Source organism: Onthophagus taurus, chromosome 10 (assembly GCF_036711975.1).
Source record: "Onthophagus taurus isolate NC chromosome 10, IU_Otau_3.0, whole genome shotgun sequence".
Taxonomy (NCBI): Eukaryota; Metazoa; Arthropoda; class Insecta; order Coleoptera; family Scarabaeidae; genus Onthophagus; species Onthophagus taurus.
The window spans coordinates 11,207,046-11,230,713 of record NC_091975.1 but is presented as its reverse complement, the minus strand read 5'-3'; the positions used below and the strand labels follow the sequence as shown (position 1 = coordinate 11,230,713).

The 23,668-nt window shown below is 26.3% G+C and overlaps 5 protein-coding genes across 6 annotated transcripts in view; 3 read left to right on the top strand and 2 right to left on the bottom strand.

The window, feature by feature from the left end:
• Nucleotides 1-4,123: 4,123 nt before the first annotated feature.
• On the top strand, nt 4,124-5,210 carry LOC139431471 (uncharacterized). Its single transcript, XM_071199285.1, has one exon. It carries the CDS (start codon nt 4,143-4,145, stop codon nt 5,148-5,150), a length of 1,008 nt encoding a protein of 335 aa, XP_071055386.1. The 5' UTR covers nt 4,124-4,142; the 3' UTR covers nt 5,151-5,210.
• Nucleotides 5,205-6,245, bottom strand: LOC111417057 (esterase CG5412). Its single transcript, XM_023049224.2, has 4 exons — nt 5,970-6,245; nt 5,716-5,913; nt 5,522-5,662; nt 5,205-5,470 (listed from the first exon to the last, which is right to left on the bottom strand). The coding sequence occupies exons 1-4, from the start codon at nt 6,190-6,192 to the stop codon at nt 5,304-5,306; spliced, it is 729 nt and encodes a 242-aa protein (XP_022904992.2). The 5' UTR covers nt 6,193-6,245; the 3' UTR covers nt 5,205-5,303.
• Nucleotides 6,246-6,563: 318 nt separating this feature from the next.
• Nucleotides 6,564-7,396, top strand: LOC111417056 (receptor-binding cancer antigen expressed on SiSo cells). The gene is made up of 2 exons (XM_023049223.2): nt 6,564-7,115; nt 7,167-7,396. Exons 1-2 carry the CDS (start codon nt 6,714-6,716, stop codon nt 7,341-7,343), a joined length of 579 nt encoding a protein of 192 aa, XP_022904991.2. The 5' UTR covers nt 6,564-6,713; the 3' UTR covers nt 7,344-7,396.
• Nucleotides 7,380-23,668, bottom strand: part of LOC111417055 (DBB domain-containing protein stumps) — a 59,530-nt gene continuing 43,241 nt past the window's right edge. For both annotated transcript variants that reach the window (XM_023049220.2, XM_023049222.2), the window contains 5 exons: nt 23,208-23,622; nt 22,751-23,047; nt 12,573-13,652; nt 12,294-12,519; nt 7,380-7,762 (listed from right to left, as the gene is read on the bottom strand). In XM_023049220.2, coding sequence (XP_022904988.2) covers nt 7,569-7,762; nt 12,294-12,519; nt 12,573-13,652; nt 22,751-23,047; nt 23,208-23,622 — 2,212 coding nt within the window. In that variant the 3' untranslated portion in view covers nt 7,380-7,568. The remainder of the gene's footprint in view (nt 7,763-12,293; nt 12,520-12,572; nt 13,653-22,750; nt 23,048-23,207; nt 23,623-23,668) is intronic.
• Nucleotides 8,432-23,668, top strand: part of LOC111417058 (DnaJ domain-containing protein) — a 106,882-nt gene continuing 91,645 nt past the window's right edge. The window contains exon 1 of the mRNA XM_071199495.1: nt 8,432-8,765. The gene's annotated coding sequence lies outside the window, so the exon portion shown is untranslated. The remainder of the gene's footprint in view (nt 8,766-23,668) is intronic.

The window sequence follows — 23,668 nt, the reverse complement described above, 5'->3', positions numbered from 1 at the left end:
AATGTACGTTTGTACCAATTGTTAAGTGTGCCAATAATTTTGTGCGTTGTAAATAAATACTATTTTGTTAATTTAATTTAAAACAGATACAAAAATAACTGCATAAGGTATTTAATTAATTAAACAATATAGGATAAATACTTTCACCTAATACCATTTGTTAATTTGGTTTAAAAACAGCCATAAAACGAAAAACGATTGCTGTGCTAATAATTAAGTGTGGCACTGTATATTAATTACTGCAAATAGTTGAATTTAATATTGACGATTATTTGTGTTTAAAATGTCTATTAATATTTAGATACTTCAGATACTTTATTAAGATATATTTATAAAGAAAACAAGTAAATTGTAGTAATTACACTAAACATCAACAATTATTTTTGTACATTTTTAAATTTTTATGCATAATTACATTTAGATGCTTAATTAATAGAGACGTAAAAATTTTGTATTAAGATAATTGATTCAAAATCGAAATTGAAACAAATTTTATTTAAAACATTTTTTGATAAAAACAATAATTAATTTTGATGGCATACTATTCAGAGGGAAATTAAAATTTCAAGTTAGCAAAAAATTTCATTAACAAACACTGTTCCTGAAGTAATTTTAAACAAATTTTATTAACAACATTTTTTGATTAAATCAACAATAAGGATATAACCTCAAACATATTAATTTTTGTAGCATACTATTCAGTGGGAAATTAAAATTTCAAGTTAGAAAAAAATTGTGTTAACAAAAATTGTTTCCGAAACAATTCTAAACAAACTTTATCAACATTCTTTTTTGATTTAATCAATAATTAAGGAGATAACCTCAAAATAATAATTTTTAAATTTTTATACATAATTACACTTAGATGCTTAATTAATAGAGATGTAAATTTTTTTTATTAAGATAATTGATTCAAAATCGAAATTGAAACAAATTTTATTTAAAACATTTTTTGATAAAAACAATAATTATCGAGATAATTAATTTTGATGGCATACTATTCAGAGGGAAATTAAAATTTCAAGTTAGCAAAAAATTGTATTAACAAAAATTGTTTCTGAAACAATTTTAAACAAACTTTATCAACATTTTTTATTGATTTAATCAATAATTAAGGAGATAACCTCAAAATAATAATTTTTAAATTTTTATACATAATTACACTTAGATGCTTAATTAATAGAGATGTAAAATTTTTTTATTAAGACAATTGATTCAAAATCGAAATTGCAACAAATTTTATTTAAAACATTTTTTGATAAAAACAATAATTATTGAGATAATTAATTTTGATGGCATACTATTAAGAGGGAAATTAAAATTTTAAGTTAGCAAAAAATTATGTTAACAAAAATTGTTCCTGAAACAATTCTAAACAAACTTTATCAACATTTTTTTTTGATTTAATCAATAATTAAGGAGATAACCTCAAAATAATAATTTTTCCGTTTTTATACATAATCACACTTAGATGCTTAATTAATAGAGATGTAAAATTTTTATATTAAGGTAATTGATTCAAAATCGAAATTGAAACAAATTTTATTTAAAACATTTTTTGATAAAAACAATAATTATCGAGACAATTAATTTTGATGGCATACTATTCAGAGGGAAATTAAAATTTCAAGTTAGCAAAAAATTGTATTAACAAACACTGTTTCTGAAGTAATTCTAAACAAATTTTGTTAACAACATTTTTTGATTAAATCAACAATAAGGATATAACCTCAAAAATATTAATTTTTGTAGCATACTATTCAGTGGGAAATTAAAATTTCAAGTTAGAAAAAAATTGTGTTAACAAAAATTGTTTCTGAAACAATTCTAAACAAACTTTGTCAATAATTTTTTTTGATTTAATCAATAATTAAGGAGATAACCCCAAAATAATAATTTCTCCGTTTTTATACATAATCACACTTAGATGCTTAATTAATAGAGATGTAAAATTTTTTTATTAAGATAATTGATTCAAAATCGAAATTGAAACAAATTTTATTTAAAATATTTTTTGATAAAAACAATAATTATCGAGATAATTAATTTTGATAGCATACTATTCAGAGGGAAATTAAAATTTCAAGTTAGCAAAAAATTTTATTAACAAACACTGTTCCTGAAGTACTTTTAAACAAATTTTGTTAACAATATTTCTTGATTAAATCAACAATAACGATATAACCTCAAAAATATTAATTTTTGTAGCATACTATTCAGTGGGAAATTAAAATTTCAAGTTAGAAAAAAATTGTGTTAACAAAAATTGTTCCCGAAACAATTCTAAACAAACTTTATCAACATTCTTTTTTGATTTAATCAATAATTAAGGAGATAACCCCAAAATAATAATTTTTCCGTTTTTATACATAATCACACTTAGATGCTTAATTACTAGAGATGTAAAAATTTTTTATTAAGATAATTGATTGAAAATCGAAATTGAAACAAATTTTATTTAAAACATTTTTTGATAAAAACAATAATTATCGAGATAATTAATTTTGATGGCATACTATTCAGAGGGAAATTAAAATTTCAAGTTAGAAAAAAGTTGTGTTAACAAAAATTGTTCCTGAAACAATTCTAAACAAACTTTATCAACATTTTTTTTTGATTTAATCAATAATTAAGGAGATAACCTCAAAATAATAATTTTTAAATTTTTATACATAATTACACTTAGATGCTTAATTAATAGAGATGTAAAAATTTTTTATTAAGATAATTGATTCAAAATCGAAATTGAAACAAATTTTATTTAAAACATTTTTTGATAAAAGCAATAATTATCGAGATAATTAATTTTGATGATATACTATTCAGAGGGAAATTAAAATTTCAAGTTAGCAAAAAATTGTATTAACAAACACTGTTCCTGAAGTAATTCTAAACAAATTTTGTTAACAATATTTTTTGATTAAATCAACAATAAGGATATAATCTCAAAAATATTAATTTTTGTAGCATACTATTCAGTGGGAAATTAAAATTTCAAGTTAGAAAAAAATTGTGTCAACAAAAATTGTTTCTGAAACAATTCTAAACAAACTTTGTCAACATTCTTTTTTGATTTAATCGATAATTAAGGAGATAACCACAAAATAATAATTTTTAAATTTTTATACATAATTACACTTAGATGCTTAATTAATAGAGATGTAAAATTTTTTATTAAGGTAATTGATTCAAAATCGAAATTGAAACAAATTTTATTTAAAACATTTTTTGATAAAAACAATAATTATCGAGATAAGTAATTTTGATGGCATACTATTCAGAGGGAAATTAAAATTTCAAGTTACCAAAAAATTGTATTAACAAACACTGTTCCTGAAGTAATTCTAAACAAATTTTGTTAACAAGATTTTTTGATTAAATCAACAATAAGGATATAACCTCAAAAATATTAATTTTTGTAGCATACTATTCAGTGGGAAATTAAAATTTCAAGTTAGCAAAAAATTGTGTTAACAAAAATTGTTTCTGAAACAATTCTAAACAAACTTTGTCAACAATTTTTTTTGATTTAATCAATAATTAAGGAGATAACCCCAAAATAATAATTTTTCCGTTTTTATACATAATCACTCTTAGATGCTTAATTAATAGAGATGTAAAATTTTTTTATTAAGGTAATTGATTCAAAATCGAAATTGAAACAAATTTTATTTAAAACATTTTTTGATAAAAACAATAATTAATTTTGAAAGCATACTATTCAGAGGGAAATTAAAATTTCTAGTTAGCAAAAAATTGTATTAACGAACACTGTTCCTGAAGTAATTATAAACAATTTTTATGGAAACAATTGATCCACTTTCTTTTTTTCTAATTCTTCCTTTTTTGCTAATTTTTTTGCAAAATATTCTTGACACAGTTGTTCTGAGACGATAGAGGGAATTTTTTCCTTTATGTGTTGTTTCTTTTTCGGTTCGTCTCAGCTTATTCTTAGCAAATTTCACAAAAATATTACAATAAACAAATAAAAACCGTGCACTCGTTGCACTCAGTGTCAACTACTGGTGGTTTTACCTTACTTGGTTTATGGCAAAAAGGGAAAAAGTTACAAAAAAAAAATCTAGAAGACTACAAAAACTAATTGTCATCAAAATTTTGTCAGACGCCATTTCCTTGTCAATATGTCCGGTGCGAATGTCGCGTGCAACATCGGTAACCAAATGGGCGAAGGATTAACATTAAACGGAGCGGGCGAAGTAAAATACCACGTGACATCGAAAGAAGAACCGAACCTAGCCACGTGCATTTGTTCGGAAGTCGTAAACGACATCCTCGAAAGCGCATTGGACATTGCGACGATGGGCGATAACGTTGCCTTCACCATGGAAGAGGGCCCGTTTCCAACCCAACTGGTAACTCAAGAAGTCGCGGAAATCGCGGCCGACGAAAGTTCGCGAATCAAAGAAATCGTGGATGGCTTGAACACGATTCATTTGCCGAATCAGAACGCCGAAGAACCACCGAGATTAGACGTGGAGATGAAGAGGTTACTCAGCGAGATGATGTCTTCCCCACCTTATGATGGAGCTAATTTTGAGAATGTTTCGAGAAAGGATGGGGTAGGTGATCAACCAGTTGATGAAGTCAAAGAGGAGACAGCTTCTGAGGAATGTTTGGTCGATTCTGATAAGATAAAGATAGTCGAAAAGAAAACGAGAGTCACCGATTTGGTCATGAACTCAAAACAAGTCTTATCCGAGCTTTTGATGTCAGAAGAGACCAGGAATAAACAAGCCGAGTGGGAGGAAAGCAATGAAATGGTTCTGCAAGTTATCGAATTAGATTGCATTAAACCCGAAGAAGCTTGCAAGTGGAAGCATTCAAAAAAAGGCGACAAAATCGAAGATGAAGACGAAGAAAAGGTCGTCTTAACTCCAGTTACCCCAGACGAGTGCTTAATAAACATCGATTTAAACAAAAAAAGCGACGAAGAAGTGTTAAAACGAAATGAGGGCCCAGACGATGATAGTTTAGCTGGATGCTCTTTCATTAATGAATCGGAAGAAACCGGCAAAGACAAGATGAAAACAAAGTTTGAAAATCTCCGCAAGAAATTTAACCTCAACTTCAAACTGTTTAATTTCGGCAAACGGAAACAAAAGGGGCGGGAGGAGAAGAATAATATTTAAATTTGACGCGATTTGAATACAAAAAAAACTAAATTTATAAATAAAGTTAATTAATCAGGATTTTTAATTATTTTATTATAAATAAATTAAAAGCTCCATCTAGCGGTACAAAAAGAAAATAATTTTTAATGATAAAAAAGATTCCTTTTTAATTTAATCATCTAATTCATCCTCTTCATTTTGTAGCTTCTCTAAAAACCGTTCTTGTATAAATTCCTTGTAAATCGGTTTTTGTTGGGAATTAGCAGCGACGAAGTGACCCCCCGAATGTTTTAAAACAACAGGATCTTCAAAGCATTCCGATAAATCAGCACTCATTTCTATTTCAACAAAAATAAACTTAAAATAATTAAATCATAATTACAACAAACCTTTTGGGATTATTTCATCGTTTTCCCCAAAAACGTGCAAACTCGGAATGGTTATTTTATCAGAATAATACTTTTTATGCGGCAAACAATCCGATTTAAAAGCAGAGAAGAAAATGACAAAGTTAAATTTGCATTTAGTCACTAAAAATGATTAAAAATTAATTAATTTTAATCACTAAAAGTGAAATATTTACAATTTCTTTGTTGTAAATCGCATAATAACCCGGTAAAGCAACCTCCTTGTGAGAAGCTTACGATCCCATCGAACGGTCCGTGCTCTTTAAAAGTATCCTCAATAAACCTTAAAGATTCTTCAAACCCTATAGCTGGACCTCCTTTACGAATACCGCGGTAAGTGTGATCATCTCGATTGAAGAACCACCCAAATTGTTCTAAATTAATAAAAAATTATATTGTAAGATTAAAACGTTTGAGTTTTCATATTAACCTGTATCGGGGCTTTGCCCAATATTAATATTTGCATCCGTATCAACCTTAATTACTTTATGGGGGGCTGTAACGTAAGTAAAATCGGCCCATTTCCCTATTATCTTGCGAAAAGACCCCGTTTTTTGGCGAAATGCTTCCCCATTTTGCCGATAACCATGAATACAAAGCAATTTTAGTTTCTCTTGTAGAGATTTCTTCAATTTTGGGGAAAATTCACTCATTTTTATTGAAATAATATAAATTTTGAGGTTATGTTTTATGTCATTTTTGACAAAAAAAATTTTTTTAGGTTATTTTGTCAAAAAAAATTTATTAATATTTTAAATTTGTTTTAAATTTCAGATTATTTAGGATTAAAAAAGTTATAATTAATTAATAATTCTTTTAATAAATAAATATTATTTTAATCTGGTGATATTTAGTGTTAAACTAAAATAAGTTTGATAATAATTTTTTATTAAAAATATCATATGTTTATTGTATTATTAATCATTCCACATCAAATTTTAACTTAATTAAATCAATTTTAATCAAATTTTCAATTAAATAACTATTAATTTTTAATTAATCCGATTTAACGCTAACTTCGCGTTAGTTGATCCCAAAAAGAGGTTATCTCATCATAACCTCAAAAAAATCAACTAAAAAACCATCAATAACTCCAAAAATACACCTTTATTTTAATAAAATCGATTAAAATCTTGATGATAATGAAAAATTGGTTCAACATAACCCCAAAAAAATGGTGATATCAATTTTAATACATAAACTTCGTTCGTTTATGTTGTTCCTAATCGGGATCTTCAGACGGGCTTTATGTTGTTTCCATAAAAGACGGCGAGTTTCTTTTGATGAGCCCCTCACGGGAATTGGTGTGGTAAAGAGTGAAAATGAAGAAATGGCTTGGAACGATTGGGGGGATGATCGGCTAAAAAATCCGACCACTGTGCAAGAACATATTGAGTTTTATAGGCAACAAAAAGCGCAATTACAAAAACAAGAGGAGGAAGTTGAGAACCAAGAGGATTTTTTTGAGAATATGACCCCAGAGATAACTCGGCAAAAAAAAATATTTGTTGCTAATGAAAATAAAGAAGGTTTAAACGAGAAAATGAATGTTTTCGTTCCAAGTGGAGTATCAATGGTAAATTTGAAACGTTTAATCGATTTTTGTTTAATTTTTTTGGTGTCGTAGGGAAAAGAATTGGGGGAATGGGACGAAAACCCGGGTTGGGAAGGCGAAGAATTAGATTGGGACGCAATGCAAGTTTTGAAAGAGAAAAAACGATTGGATCGAGAGAAAAAGTTCGCAGAACAACAACAAAGAAGGATCGAACGTACTAAAACTTTAGGCATTAAAATAAAAACGTAGTAAGAATATTTTAAGGTTAAATAAGAAAATAAAGAATTAATTGTTATGACATACATTGCGTCTTATTTTATTTTAAATTCTTTATAATGTACAAATATAAAAATCGTACGAAGGTTATAATCATATTTATATAAAATAAAAAAAAAAACATAAATAAATTAACTTAAACATATACTATTTGGTACATAAATTAATTATTAGCTGGGATATTTTTTCTTTTATATTTTATTTTTTTCCAGGTTTATAATTCATGTATTCGCCAAAATTTTGATTCGAAATTGGTGATGAGAAATTCATATACTCTCTGTTTTGGGATTTTTGTATGTTTAATGGGAGATTCATGTACTCGCTCGTAGGACTAGATTGATCCTCAAATTCTATGTAAACGTTGTCTTCTGGAGATTCGTTCACGTTTGATACTAAAACAAAGATAATATTTTACATATTTATTCAACTAAAATTAGAATGTAGTTGACAATTAGGTTAGAAAATAACGTCAAAAAGTTTTCAAAAAACCTTGTTGCGACTCTCGTTCAGAGATGTCGTTAGTGAGAGTTCGAAGGGACACAACAAAAATAGAAGCTTTTCATTCAAAACTAAATACAGTCCATAACATTTTGGTCCCACGAACCGGATACGGGAGCAATTCAGCCCCAGGGATCTTAGATAGGAGAACTAATTATAAGGGACTAATTGTATGTCGAAATCCCACCGTAAGATGGCACTAGCGTCTATACTGAAATAATTTAATTAAACTAACAATTTTATTATTAATAATGAGAATGATGAGAGAACAATAACAATTATTACCAGTATCATTCTTTTAATTTAAAAAGTATAGATTCCAATTCGTGTTATATTTTTAAATTTGTCGCTAACTTCAACTTTTAATTCAGAATGACAGATGAAAACGTCATTTTAAAGTGATTTTTTGGTAAGAGTATAATAAGGTAATAATAGTATGATTAAATAATTAGATTATTATTGACATTGTAGCTTTGTTTTAGCTAACGTTATAACTGGTTGGAAGCTCGTCATATAGAGATATTCAAATGTGGCGACATTATTTGACAGGTGTAATTGCCATAAGTAATTGCATCTGAGGAATTCCCAACTAGTCGGAACGTTAATTGGAGCTACTACGTAACTACTGTCCAAACAGTTATTCTGTGGTTCGAGCTTTTATATATAAACTCGATCCTACTAGAATACAGGTTATTTTAGTGGTTCGGTTCTTAGCTGAATAATTCCAAAACATCCCCAACAGATGGCGCCACATGCGTTCAATTTTTTAGTACGAATTTTTTGGTTAGAAAGTTGCATTTTTCTACGAAGCTATTTTCTATGGAGCAGTTTTCCGAAGAAATTGGTTATTGTATCGTCATTTAACAACAATTTGCCGCCGTATTGGAGCCGGTCAAGGTCAGTCCTTTTTTTTTTCTTTCCTTATCAGTCTTTCATTACAATGGAAGATTTGTTAAAATTAAAATAACGAGATTCGAAACATTTTTAATCAACCAAGCAAACCAAAAACCAGACGAATTAAAGGTTAGGTTGGATAACGTTGTTGATTTATTACGCGAATACGAATCCATTAAAATCAAAATCGAATCATTTGATTCAACACAAGAAAGCGATAGAGAGGTATTTGCAGATAGATTTTACGAATTAATAAGATTCTTTTTGTAATTCGCAACGGTAATGAAAGCTATAACAGTACTCAAACGGGTGCTGTAATGAGACTTTTTACAGCATTCGATGCTGTAATGAGATTTTAGTAACATTTTATGGAACCAGTTTAAGTTGGTGACATTGGGTGATTAATTTTTTTTAGTTGTCAATGTGACAATGTTTTGTCTATGGATGTTTAAACACGTTCTTAGCATCGAATCTGAGCAATTTCTCTTATTTTGGAAGGTGTACATGAAACATTTTTGTCAGGTGAATATATTTTGTGTTTTGACAGTTTCTAATTGTCAATTCAAATTTCTATTTTCAAGTGTTACCAACTGCTACATACCTATTTCCCTAATTTTGTCAAAATTATTTTTTGGGAAAGATTTTGGGAAATTGAGGAATCACCGAAGATTAACCATTTATCTCCTGAAGACTTGGAGGTTGAGACTCACTTTCGTAACGCTAATCAAAGAGAGACTCAAGTTTCGTTGCCATTGAAGGACAATCCTCAAATTTTAGGTGAATCCTATGATGTTGCAAAGCGATGTTTAATCTCATTGGAAAACAAATTCGCAAAAAAATCAGAATTGAAGAAAGAGTACCTTAAATTTATGTCTGATTACGAGTCATTGGGTCACATGAATTGGGGAAATTGGATACATCGAACGAAGTAGTAAATTACGTACCGCACCATTGTATTCTTAAAATGTCTACTAAGTTGAGAGTAGTGTTTGACACGTCCGCAAAGACATCCTCAGGATTTTCTCTAAACGATTTGCTCAGGGTTGGACCTGTGGTTCAAGACGATTTGATATCAATAATCTTGAGATTTCAACTATATAATTATGTGTTAACTAATGTACCGGCTAATATCCACCCAAAGCAAAGAAATTTGCAACGAATATTAGGGCGTGACAATTCGAATAATACAATCAAACATTTTACGTTGAATACAGTTACTTATTGGACCGCTACAGCGTCTTATTTAAGTACGCGTTGTTTATATCAATTGGCAAGAGATAACGAGATTGCCTATCCTGACGCTGCTAGATCTATTGATCATGATTTTTATATGGATGATCTATTAACGGGTGCAAATTCTGAGCAAAAAGTATTGCAACTGAAACACGACATTTCAGGTATTTTGAGTCGAGGCAAATTCGAATTACGAAAATTTAATTCTAATAACAACAATGAGTTGAAAGATTTAAACTTGATTGAAGCAAAGATTTTGGGAATCGCGTGGGATTCTGTTAAAGATGAATTTAGAAATAGACGATTCACTAAAAGATTTATGTTGTCTACTATTTCTCAAATATTTGACCCGCTGGGTCTGGTCGGATCAGTTATTTTATGAGGAAAAATTTTGCAGAAAATGTGGCTGCAAAAGATTGATTGGGATGAAACAGTACCACAAGATTTATATTTACAAGCGCGGGATTTTTTAAATGACTTAAATGAGAGAGTATCACTATTTTTAGATATGTTGCTCTAATCAATTCAGAGCTGTATCAAATTTGCGGATTTTGTGACGCATCTCAATCCGCCTATGGAGCTTGTGTGTACATTAGAACGCTTAATGAACAGGGAAACATATCCAGTAGATTGTTAATGGCAAAATCTAAAGTGGCTCCAGTAAAGGTAATAACAATTCCGCGTTTGGAATTAGCTTCTTCTTTGGATGTACCCATAGATAGGACCTGGTATTTTTGGACTCAAACGTTGTTTTAGCCTGGATTTGCAGTACGCCCAACACTTTAAAAACCTTTGTAGCGAATCGGGTTAGCGAGATACAATGGTTGCATATATCCTTAAGGGATAACCCAGCAGACCTGATTTCTGGAGGAACCGATTCAAAAGGTATCAAAGAAAACAGTTCATGGTGGCATGGACCACATTGGTTGGAGATGCCGGTGGAATCTTGGCCAGCCATGAAGAATGAATTGACAGAGGAAATCCCGGAATTGAAGACTACAAATTTAATGATGACCCTAAACACAGATGCCGCGCCAATTTTTGATAGATATTCTAGTTGGTCGAAGTTGCAGAAGGTTTTAAATCAAATTGTTCCGAAAATAAAGACACAAAGGGCCGAGAAGTTTTGACTATTGAGGAATTGGAGAAGAGTGAAAGGGTATTGATCAAATTAGCTCAAGAACAAGAATTTAGCGAGAATGTATCCAATTTAAAATCCAAGGGAATTAAACAAACCAGTAAATTGAAATCTTTAGATCCATTCTTAGACGAAGATGGTCTATTGAGACTAGGTGGTAGATTGGCAAACACTGATTTAACATTTTCACGTAAACATCAAATAATTTTACCCTCTAAACACAAGTTAAAAAGATATTACGTTCATGCACAGTTTGTTTTCGAGTAAAACCTAGATTCATTTTTCCAAAGATGGGTATGTTGCCCAAAGAACGAACAACAGTTCGACCATTTACGAATGTAGGTGTAGATTAGGCAGGGCCTATATTAATCAAGGATGGTAAATTAAAAAACCGAAGGTTTATTAAGTCCTACGTTTGTTTATTTGTTTGTTTGGCTACGAGGGCATTACATTTAGAGGTGACTGATTTGACATCTGACACATTTCTGGATGCATTTAAAAGATTTGTGTCGATGCTTATATTCCGATAATGCTACTAATTTTAAAGGGGCTAAGAATTTAATGTATGCTAATTTAGGAGATCTAGCTAAGGACCCTGATATGATCCTAATATTTTCGTGACAAAGGGGTCATTTGGCACTTTATTCCCGCAGGAAATCCTCACTTTGGTGGGATTTGGGAAGCTGCGGTTAAAAATTTGACCCTCAAAATTTAGAATGATTGACTGCAGGACATTTTTTGATGGGCACGGCCTTATTGGCAGTTTCTGAAGCAGATGTTTCAGAAATTCTTGCTAACCGATTAACAAATTACAAAAAACTCCAAAAATTACATCAATCATTTTGGAAAAGGTGGAGTATTTGCATACTCTACAACAAAGGACAAAGTGGAGATTCGACCGAGAAGATCTTGTCAAAGTTGGAAGTATGGTTCTGCTTAAACATGACAACCTCCCCCAATGCTTGGAGTTCAATAAAGAACTCCATCCTGGTCCAGACGAAAAGGTTCGTGTGGTGAAGATCCATACTTCAGGTGGAACTCTGTAGAAGTGTAAACTTTTCTTTATGTGTTATTTTTTTATCTTTTGAAAGATAACTCTTTCAAGGCGGGAGTTATGTTGCGACTCTCGATTTAGAAATTAATTCATATTAATGACTTACATGCTTGAACTGGTAACCCCGAAGGTGGATATTGAATATAATGCTCCAACGAACCCCTGGGAATGGGTTGAGGGGGTCTTACATCGATCGTATTTTGAAGTTGAAGGTTTAATTTAGTTTGTATAACTGGTTTCGGCGAAGGCGGGATCATATAATTAACTTCTTTCATTTCTTTAATTATATCTAACGGTCGAAACTCTTCATCTAAACTCGACGTTAATAAATTCTAAACAAAAATTAAATTAAAAATGAACAAAACCAAAAAAAAAATGTATTTACCTTTCTATCTTCATGATCTGAATGCGTCCCGCTATCTCCTAAACTACAAGCACTAATCGTACTCATTCTTCCTGAAGATCCACTACTGGAAGTGCTTTGTAAGCTTAAGCTGCTAATTGGTCTATTGGTGTTTGGTAGGACCGAAAAAATTTCTTTCTCAACGCTTTTCGAGTTTGGGTCTTTCTTTTTTCGCAAAAATAAGTTTTTTACCCGATCGAAAGTGCTCACTTTGTTGCCTTGTTTCATGTCGTGTTGGAGTTTATCGTACCACCGCCTCATATCGTTTAATTGTTCCGCTTTTTCTTTAAAACTTTTCTGCACATCGTTCCTATTTTTCCACTCTTCAACCAACTTCTCCGCTTGTTCGTAAGTGTGAATGTTAAGGGTGACGTCCCTTAATATTTCGAAAAGTTCCGTTTGGACTTTGTCTTCACCCGTGAAAGAAATCGCGGCGCTCTTTTGCGACGTCGTGCTAATGTTGGATGTCGATGAAGCTGATGTTATTCTCGGTAAACTATTTGTTTTGTCTTTCGTTGGTGTTTCCGTTGATAAATTTTGTTTCGTCGTCATCGGGAGGTAACTAACTTCGCTGTTTGGGGTTGTTGGTGTTAAAACGGGTTTAGGAGCGGGGCAAACTTTGTAAAAATCCGCCGAAATTTCCCTCGGCACCAAATATTCATCATCGTTATCTTCAATACACTCAGGGTTCAATTGAATTTGTTTCAACTTCGTATAAATTTTAGTGAACTCGTTCATTTTCATATAACCCCGTAGCATTTGTGCCAACTCCGAAAATCCTTCGCATTCCGCGATATCAGACGGATTACGATCGTTTACATTCTTTAATTCGCACGCTGTGTCTCCACCGGGACATTCAACCAATTGGATGGCAAACTTTTCTAAGCCATATTTTGCAGCGAAATGTAATAAGGTGGGAAATTCTTCGCAAGCTATTGATTTTAATCGATCCATCGGAGCCGTGTGAGTTAAAAGGTTGAAATTTGAGGGCAAATTCTTTTGGAACGTGTGCACCATAAAGTTATCGAGTTGAGCTTTATCGTGGGCTGTGAATCCTAGTGTCTAAAAAGAAATGAAATTCTTAAAAAATCATATCGGCTGTATTTTTAAGAATTATGTTATGATATATATGTTAAATTGAAGCTAAAAGATTCTAGTTTATGATATGATATAAAAATTATAAGATAATATTATTGAAATTTCTAGGAAAGAATTGTTAAAGAAGATACTGTCAAATTTATAAATCAAAAATAATATGAAATTTCAAAAAATCATATCAATTGTATTTTTAAGAATTATGTTATGATATGTATGTTAAATTGAAGCTAAAAGATTCTAGTTTATGGTATGATATAAAAATTATAAAATAATATCATTGAAATTTCCAGGAAAAAATTGTTAAAGAAGATACTGTCTAATTTATAAATCAAAAATAATACGAAATTTCAAAAAAATCATATCAACTGTACTTTTAAGAATTATGTTATGTATGTTAAATTGAAGCTAAAAGATTTTAGTTTATGATAGGATATAAAAATTATAAGGTAATATTATTAAAATTTCCAGGAAAAAATTGTTAAAGAAGATACTGTCAAATTTATAAATCAAAAATAATGTGAAATTTCAAAAAATCATATCAATTGTATTTTTAAGAATTATGTTATGATATGTATGTTAAATTGAAGCTAAAAGACTCTAGTTTATCATATGATATCAAAATTATAAGGTAATATCATTGAAATTTCCGGAAAAGAATTGTTAAAGAAGATACTGTCAAATTTATAAATCAAAAATAATATGAAATTTCAAAAAATCATATCAGCTGTATTTTTAAGAATTATGTTATGATATGTATGTTAAATTGAAGCAAAAAGACTCTAGTTTATGATATGACATAAAAATTATAAGGTAGTATCATTGAAATTTCCAGGAAAAAATTGTTAAAAAAGATACTGCCAAATTTATAAATCAAAAATAATATGAAATTTCAAAAAATCATATCAATTGTATTTTTAAGAATTATGTTATGATATGTATGTTAAATTGAAGCTAAAAGACTCTAGTTTATGATATGATATAAAAATTATAAGGTAATATTATTGAAATTTATAGGAAAAAATTGTTAAAGAAGATACTGTCAAATTTATAAATCAAAAATAATATGAAATTTAAAAAAATCATATCAATTGTATTTTTAAGAATTATGTTATGATATGTATGTTAAATTGATGCTAAAAGATTGTAGTTTATGATATGATATAAAAATTATAAGGTAATATCATTGAAATTTCCAAGAAAAAATTGTTAAAGAGGATACTGTCAAATTTATAAATCAAAAATAATATGAAATTTCAAAAAATCATATCAATTGTATTTTTAAGAATTATGTTATGATATGTATGTTAAATTGAAGCTAAAAGACTCTAGTTTATGATATGATATAAAAATTATAAGGTAATATCATTGAAATTTCCAGGGAAAAATTGTTAAAGATGATACTGTCAAATTTATAAATCAAAAATAATATGAAATTTCGAAAAATCATATCAACTGTATTTTTAAGAATTATGTTATGATATGTATGTTAAATTGAAGCAAAAAGACTCTAGTTTATGATATGATATAAAAATTATAAGGTAATATTATTGAAATTTCTAGGAAAAAATTGTTAAAGAAGATACTGTCAAATTTATAAATCAAAAATAATATGAAATTTCAAAAAATCATATCAATTGTATTTTTAAGAATTATGTTATGATATGTATGTTAAATTGAAGCTAAAAGACTCTAGTTTATGATATGATATAAAAATTATAAGGTAATATTATTGAAATTTCCAGGAAAAAATTGTTAAAGAGGATACTGTCAAATTTATAAATCAAAAATAATATGAAATTTCAAAAAATCATATCAATTGTATTTTTAAGAATTATGTTATGATATGTATGTTAAATTGAAGCTAAAAGGTTCTAGTTTATGATATGATATAAAAATTATAAGGTAAGATTATGGAAATTTCCAGGAAAGAATTGTTAAAAAAGATACTGTCAAATTTATAAATCAAAAATAATATGAAATTTCAAAAAATCATATCAATTGTATTTTTAAGAATTATGTTATGATATGTATGTTAAATTGAAGCTAAAAGACTCTAGTTTATGATATGATATAAAAATTATAAGGTAATATCATTGAAATTTCCAGGAAAAAATTGTTAAAGAAGATACTGTCAAATTTATAAATCAAAAATAATATGAAATTTCGAAAAATCATATCAACTGTATTTTTAAGAATTATATTATGATATGTATGTTAAATTGAAGCTAAAAGACTCTAGTTTATGATATGATATAAAAATTATAAGGTAATATCATTGAAATTTCCAGGAAAAAATTGTTAAAGAAGATACTGTCAAATTTATAAATCAAAAATAATATGAAATTTCGAAAAATCATATCAACTGTATTTTTAAGAATTATGTTGTGATATATATGTTAAATTGAAGCTAAAAGATTCTAGTTTTTGATATGATATAAAAATTATAAAGTAAGATTATGGAAATTTCCAGGAAAAAATAGTTAAAGAAGATATAGTCAAATTTATAAATCAAAAATAATATGAAATTTTCAAAAAATTATGTCGACTGTGTTTTCAAGAATTATGTTATGATATGTATGTTAAATTGAAGCTAAAAGATTCTAGTTTATGATATGATGTAAAAATTATAAGGTAATATCATTGACATTTCTAGAAAAAAATTGGTAAAAAAGATACAGTCAAATTTATAAATCAAAAATAATATGAAATTTCAAAAAATCATATCAATTGTATTTTTAAGAATTATTTTATGATATATATGTTAAATTGAAGCTAAAAGACTCTAGTTTATGATATGATATAAATATTATAAGGTAATATTATTGAAATTTCTAGGAAAAATTTGTTAAAGAAGATACTGTCAAATTTATAAATCAAATATAATATGAAATTTCAAAAAATCATATCAACTGTATTTTTAAGAATTATGTTATGATATGTATGTTAAATTGAAGCTAAAAGACTCTAGTTTATGATATGATATAAAAATTATAAGGTGATGTCATTGAAATTTCCAGGAAAAAATTGTTAAAGAAGATACTGTCAAATTTATAAATCAAAAATGATATGAAATTTCGAAAAATTATATCAATTGTATTTTTAAGAATTATGTTATGATATGTATGTTAAATTGATGCAAAAAGATTGTAGTTTATGATATGATATAAAATTTATAAGGTAATATCATTGAAATTTCCAAGAAAAAATTGGTAAAAAAGATACAGTCAAATTTATAAATCAAAAATAATATGAAATTTCAAAAAATCATATCAATTATATTTTTAAGAATTATGTTATGATATGTATGTTAAATTGAAGCTAAAAGACTCTAGTTTATGATATAATATAAAAATTATTAAGTAAGATTATGGAAATTTCCAGAAAAAAATTGTTAAAGAAGATATTGTCAAATTTATAAATCAAAAATATTATGAAATTTCGAAAAATCATATTACCTGCATTTTTAGCAATTATGTTATGATAAGTGTGTTAAATTGAAGCTAAAAGACTCTAGTTTATCATATGATATAAAAATTATAAGGTAATATCATTGAAATTTCCAGGAAAAAATTGTTAAAGAAGATACTGTCAAATTTATAAATCAAAAATAATATGAAATTTCAAAAAATCATATCAATTGTATTTTTAAGAATTATGTTATGACATGTATGTTAAATTGATGCTAAAAGACTCTAGTTTATGATATGATATAAAAATTATAAGGTAATATTATTGAAATTTCTAGGAAAAAATTGTTAAAGAAGATACTGTCAAATTTATAAATCAAAAATGATATGAAATTTCAAAAAATCATATCAATTGTATTTTTAAGAATTATGTTATGATATATATGTTAAATTGAAGCTAAAAGATTCTAGTTTATGACATGATATAAAAATTATAAGGTAATGTTATTCAAATTTCTAGGAAAAAATTGTTAAGGAACATACAGTCAAATTTATAAATCAAAAATAATATGAAATTTCAAAAAATCATATCAATTGTACTTTTAAGAATTATGTTATGATATGTATGTTAAATTGAAGCTAAAAGGTTCTAGTTTATGATATGATATAAAAATTATAAGGTAATGTTATTCAAATTTCTAGGAAAAAATTGTTAAGGAACATACAGTCAAATTTATAAATCAAAAATAATATGAAATTTCAAAAAATCATATCAATTGTACTTTTAAGAATTATGTTATGATATGTATGTTAAATTGAAGCTAAAAGGTTCTAGTTTATGATATGATATAAAAATTATAAGGTAATATCATTGAAATTTCCAGGAAAAAGTTGTTAAAGAAGATACAGTCAAATTTATAAATCAAAAATAATATGAAATTTCAAAAAATCATAGCAACTATATTTTTAAAAATTATATTATATGTATGTTAAATTGAAGCTAAAAGGTTCTAGTTTATGATATGATATAAAAATTATGAGGTAATATCATTGAAATTTCCAGGAAAAAGTTGTTAAAGAAGATACAGTCAAATTTATAAATCAAAAATAATATGAAAATGCAAAAAATCATATGAACTGTATTTTTAAGAATTATGTTATGATATGTATGTTAAATTGAAGCAAAAAGACTCTAGTTTATGATATGATATAAAAATTATAAGGTAATATCATTGACATTTCCAGGAAAAAATTGTTAAAGAAGATACTGTCAAATTTATAAATCAAAAATAATATGAAATTTCAAAAAATCATATCAATTATATTTTTAAGAATTATGTTATGATATGTATGTTAAATTGAAGCTAAAAGACTCTAGTTTATGATATGATATAAAAATTATAAAGTAAGATTATGGAAATTTCCAGAAAAAAATTGTTAAAGAAGATATTGTCTAATTTATAAATCAAAAATATTATGAAATTTCGAAAAATCATATTACCTGCATTTTTAGCAATTATGTTATGATAAGTGTGTTAAATTGAAGCTAAAAGACTCTAGTTTATCATATGATATAAAAATTATAAGGTAATATCATTGAAATTTCCAGGAAAAAATTGTTAAAGAAGATACTGTCAAATTTATAAATCAAAAATAATATGAAATTTCAAAAAATCATATCAATTGTATTTTTAAGAATTATGTTATGATATGTATGTTAAATTGAAGCTAAAAGACTCTAGTTTATAATATGATATAAAAATTATAAAGTAAGATTATGGAAATTTCCAGAAAAAACTTGTTAAAAAGATATTGTCAAATTTTTAAATCAAAAATAGTATGAATTTTCAAAAAATCAGATCAACTGTATTTTTAAGAATTATGTTATGATATGTATGTTAAATTGAAGCTAAAAAACTCTAGTTTATGATATGATATAAAAATTGTAAAGTAAGATTATGGAAATTTCCAGAAAAAAATTGTTAAAGAAGATATTGTCAAATTTATAAATCAAAAATATTATGAAATTTCGAAAAATCATATTATCTGCATTTTTAGCAATTATGTTATGATAAGTATGTTAAATTGAAGCTAAAAGATTCTAGTTTATGATATGATATAAAAATTATAAGGTAATATCATTGAAATTTCCAAGAAAAAATTGTTAAAGAAGATACTGTCAAATTTATAAATCAAAAATAATATGAAATTAAAAAAATCATATCAATTGTATTTTTAAGAATTATGTTATGATATGTATGTTAAATTGAAGCTAAGAAATTCTAGTTTATGATGTGATATAAAAATTATAAGATAATATCATTGAAATTTCCAGGAAAAAATTGTTAAAGAAGATACTGTCAAATTTATAAATCAAAAATAATATGAAATTTCAAAAAATCATATCAATTGTATTTTTAAGAATTATGTTATGATATGTATGTTAAATTGAAGCTAAAAGACTCTAGTTTATGATACGATATAAAAATTATAATGTAATATCATTGAAATTTCCAGGAAAAAATTGTTAAAGAAGATACTATGTAAAATTTATATATCAAAAATAATAATATGAAATTTCGAAAAATCATATCACCTGCATTTTTAGCAATTATGTTATCATATGTATGTTAAATTAAAGCTCAAAGACTCTAGTTTATCATACGATATAAAAATTATAAGGTAATATCATTGAAATTTCCAAGAAAAAAATGTTAAAGAAGATACTGTCAAATTTATAAATCAAAAATAATATGAATTTTCAAAAAATCATATCAACTGTATTTTTAAGAATTATGTTATGATATGTATGTTAAATTGAAGTTAAAAGATTCTAGTTTATGACATGATATAAAAATTATAAGGTAATGTTATTCAAATTTCTAGGAAAAAATTGTTAAGAAACATACAGTCAAATTTATAAATCAAAAATAATATGAAATTTCAAAAAATCATATCAACTTTATTTTTAAGAATTATGTTATGATATGTATATTACATTGAAGCTAAAAGACTCTAGTTTATGATACGATATAAAAATTATAATGTAATATCATTGAAATTTCCAGGAAAAAATTGTTAAAGAAGATACTATGTAAAATTTATATATCAAAAATAATAATATGAAATTTCGAAAAATCATATCACCTGCATTTTTAACAATTATGTTAACATATGTATGTTAAATTAAAGCTCAAAGACTCTAGTTTATCATATGATATAAAAATTATAAGGTAATATCATTGAAATTTCCAAGAAAAAAATGTTAAAGAAGATACTGTCAAATTTATAAATCAAAAATAATATGAATTTTCAAAAAATCATATCAACTGTATTTTTAAGAATTATGTTATGATATGTATGTTAAATTGAAGCTAAAAGATTCTAGTTTATGATAGGATATAAAAATTATAAGGTAATATTATCAAAATTTCCAGGAAAAAATTGTTAAAGAAGATACTGTCAAATTTATAAATCAAAAATAATACGAAATTTCAAAAAATCATATCAACTGTACTTTTAAGAATTATGTTATGATATGTATGTTAAATTGAAGCTAAAAGATTCTAGTTTATGATAGGATATAAAAATTATAAGGTAATATTATCAAAATTTCCAGGAAAAAATTGTTATAGAAGATACTGTCAAATTTATAAATCAAAAATAATACGAAATTTCAAAAAATCATATCAACTGTACTTTTAAGAATTATGTTATGATATGTATGTTAAATTGAAGCTAAAAGATTCTAGTTTATCATATGATATAAAAATTATAAGGTAATATCATTGAAATTTCCGGGAAAGAATTGTTAAAAAAGATACTGTCAAATTTATAAATCAAAAATAATATGAAATTTCAAAAAATCATATCAGCTGTATTTTTAAGAATAATGTTATGATATGTATGTTAAATTGAAGCAAAAAGACTCTAGTTTATGATATGACATAAAAATTATAAGGTAGTATCATTGAAATTTCCAGGAAAAAATTGTTAAAGAAGATACTGTCAAATTTATAAATCAAAAATAATATGAAATTTCAAAAAATCATATCAATTGTATTTTTAAGAATGATGTTATGATATGTATGTTAAATTGAAGCTAAAAGATTCTAGTTTGTGATATGATATAAAAATTATGAGGTAATATTATTGAAGTTTCCAGGAAAAAATTGTTAAAGAAGATACTGTCAAATTTATAAATCAAAAATAATATGAAATTTCAAAAAATCATATCAATTGTATTTTTAAGAATTATGTTATGATATGTATGTTAAATTGAAGCTAAAAGATTCTAGTTTATGATATGATATAAAAATTATAAAATAATATCATTGAAATTTCCAGGAAAAAATTGTTAAAGAAGATACTGTCAAATTTATAAATCAAAAATAATATGAAATTTCAAAAAATCATATCAATTGTATTTTTAAGAATGATGTTATGATATGTATGTTAAATTGAAGCTAAAAGATTCTAGTTTGTGATATGATATAAAAATTATGAGGTAATATTATTGAAGTTTCCAGGAAAAAATTGTTAAAGAAGATACTGTCAAATTTATAAATCAAAAATAATATGAAATTTCAAAAAATCATATCAATTGTATTTTTAAGAATTATGTTATGATATGTATGTTAAATTGAAGCTAAAAGATTCTAGTTTATGATATGATATAAAAATTATAAAATAATATCATTGAAATTTCCAGGAAAAAATTGTTAAAGAAGATACTGTCAAATTTATAAATCAAAAATAATACGAAATTTCAAAAAATCATATCAACTGTACTTTTAAGAATTATGTTATGATATGTATGTTAAATTGAAGCTAAAAGATTCTAGTTTATGATAGGATATAAAAATTATAAGGTAATATTATCAAAATTTCCAGGAAAAAATTGTTATAGAAGATACTGTCAAATTTATAAATCAAAAATAATATGAAATTTCAAAAAATCATATCAATTGTATTTTTAAGAATTATGTTATGATATGTATGTTAAATTGATGCTAAAAGATTGTAGTTTATGATATGATATAAAAATTATAAGGTAATATCATTGAAATTTCGAGGAAAAAATTGTTAAAGAAGATACTGTCAAATTTATAAATCAAAAATAATATGAAATTTCGAAAAATCTTATCAACTGTATTTTTAAGAATTATGTTATGATATGTATGTTAAATTGTAGCTAAAAGACTCTAGTTTATGATATGATATAAAAATTATAAGGTAATATCATTGAAATTTCCAGGAAAGAATTGTTAAAGAAGATACTGTCAAATTTATAAATCAAAAATATGAAATTTCGAAAAATCATCTCAACTGTATTTTTAAGAATTATGTTGATATGTATGTTAAATTAAAACTAAAAGACTCTAGTTTATGATATGATATAAAAATTATAAAGTAATATCATTGAAATTTCCAGGAAAAAATTGTTAAAAAGATACTGTCAAATTTATAAATCAAAAATAATATGAAATTTCAAAAAATCATATCAACTATATTTTTAAAAATTATATTATGATATGTATGTTAAATTGAAGCTAAAAGGTTCTAGTTTATGATATGATATAAAAACTATAAGATTATATTACTGAAATTTCGAGAAAATTGTTAAATGTTTAATTCATTTTCGTAGCTACTCACCTGACACATAAATTCAATCGGATTCGCCGTCGTTCTTAGTATTTGCTCCAATTCCCTCAATTTACTCTCGCATTTCAACGGTCTCGTCCCGATGATATTCCCATTTTTCTCGACGAGGACGTTTACTATCGCTGAAACTTCCGTCATCGACTCCGGAATCGCTATTTTAATCGTGTACGGGTTCCGAATCTTCATCGATTTCAACTCGATCATCTCGTTGTTTCGTTCGATCGAAATTTTCACGATATCTTCCTTTTGTAATGGATGCGTTAGTATTATTAACACACTATTTTGACCCTAAAAAAAATTATTTTAATTTTTCGTTATGATTTTTCATTGTCGTCATTAGATATCAAGTGGGGATTTTTAATTTATTATTGTAATCCGGTTGATTCATATTTCCTGTTTATCTTAATACGAAGTATTTGTTGTATAAAAATTTTTTTTAATAACTCACCTGTCGCACTTTTTTTGGTAAAACCGAAAAATGTGATTTTTCTTGATTCGAAACTGAGATTTGTTGTTTTAAAATTTTCATAAAAATCGTTACCGCAGCCGAAAGGAATTCTTTGGTGAATGTTTCGTCTTCGTCCTCACCAACGGCGTATCTTTGCCATTGCGAAAATGTTGTTAAAACATTTTTGTGAGTTTCCGTAATATCATTATCCGTAACTCCCAAAAGCAAAGCAAGAACTCGATTTGGGATTAAAAGCTTCGAAAGGGGGCTGGTTTTCGATAAATTCTTGGCGATTTTATCTAAGAAAAGCGGGCAAATCACGAGGAGTTGAAGTTTAACACCTGCTGTTTTCTCGGAGATAAATCTAATATCTCCGTTTGCTTCGATAATCTCTTCAACGCTCAAATGGTGGATTCTAATAATTAAAAGAAATTGTTTATTTGATTTAGATTAAGTCAGGA

Coding starts and splice junctions, on each gene's coding strand:
- LOC111417057 (XM_023049224.2), bottom strand. CDS start 6,192: ATGAGTGAATTTTCCCCAAAATTGAAGAAATCTCTACAAGAGAAACTA. Junction 5,914..5,969: donor TGGGCAAAGCCCCGATACAG/GTTAATATGAAA, acceptor TTATTAATTTAG/AACAATTTGGGTGGTTCTTC. Junction 5,471..5,521: donor CGATGAAATAATCCCAAAAG/GTTTGTTGTAAT, acceptor TTGTTGAAATAG/AAATGAGTGCTGATTTATCG.
- LOC139431471 (XM_071199285.1), top strand. CDS start 4,143: ATGTCCGGTGCGAATGTCGCGTGCAACATCGGTAACCAAATGGGCGAA.
- LOC111417056 (XM_023049223.2), top strand. CDS start 6,714: ATGGTGATATCAATTTTAATACATAAACTTCGTTCGTTTATGTTGTTC. Junction 7,116..7,166: donor TTCCAAGTGGAGTATCAATG/GTAAATTTGAAA, acceptor TTGGTGTCGTAG/GGAAAAGAATTGGGGGAATG.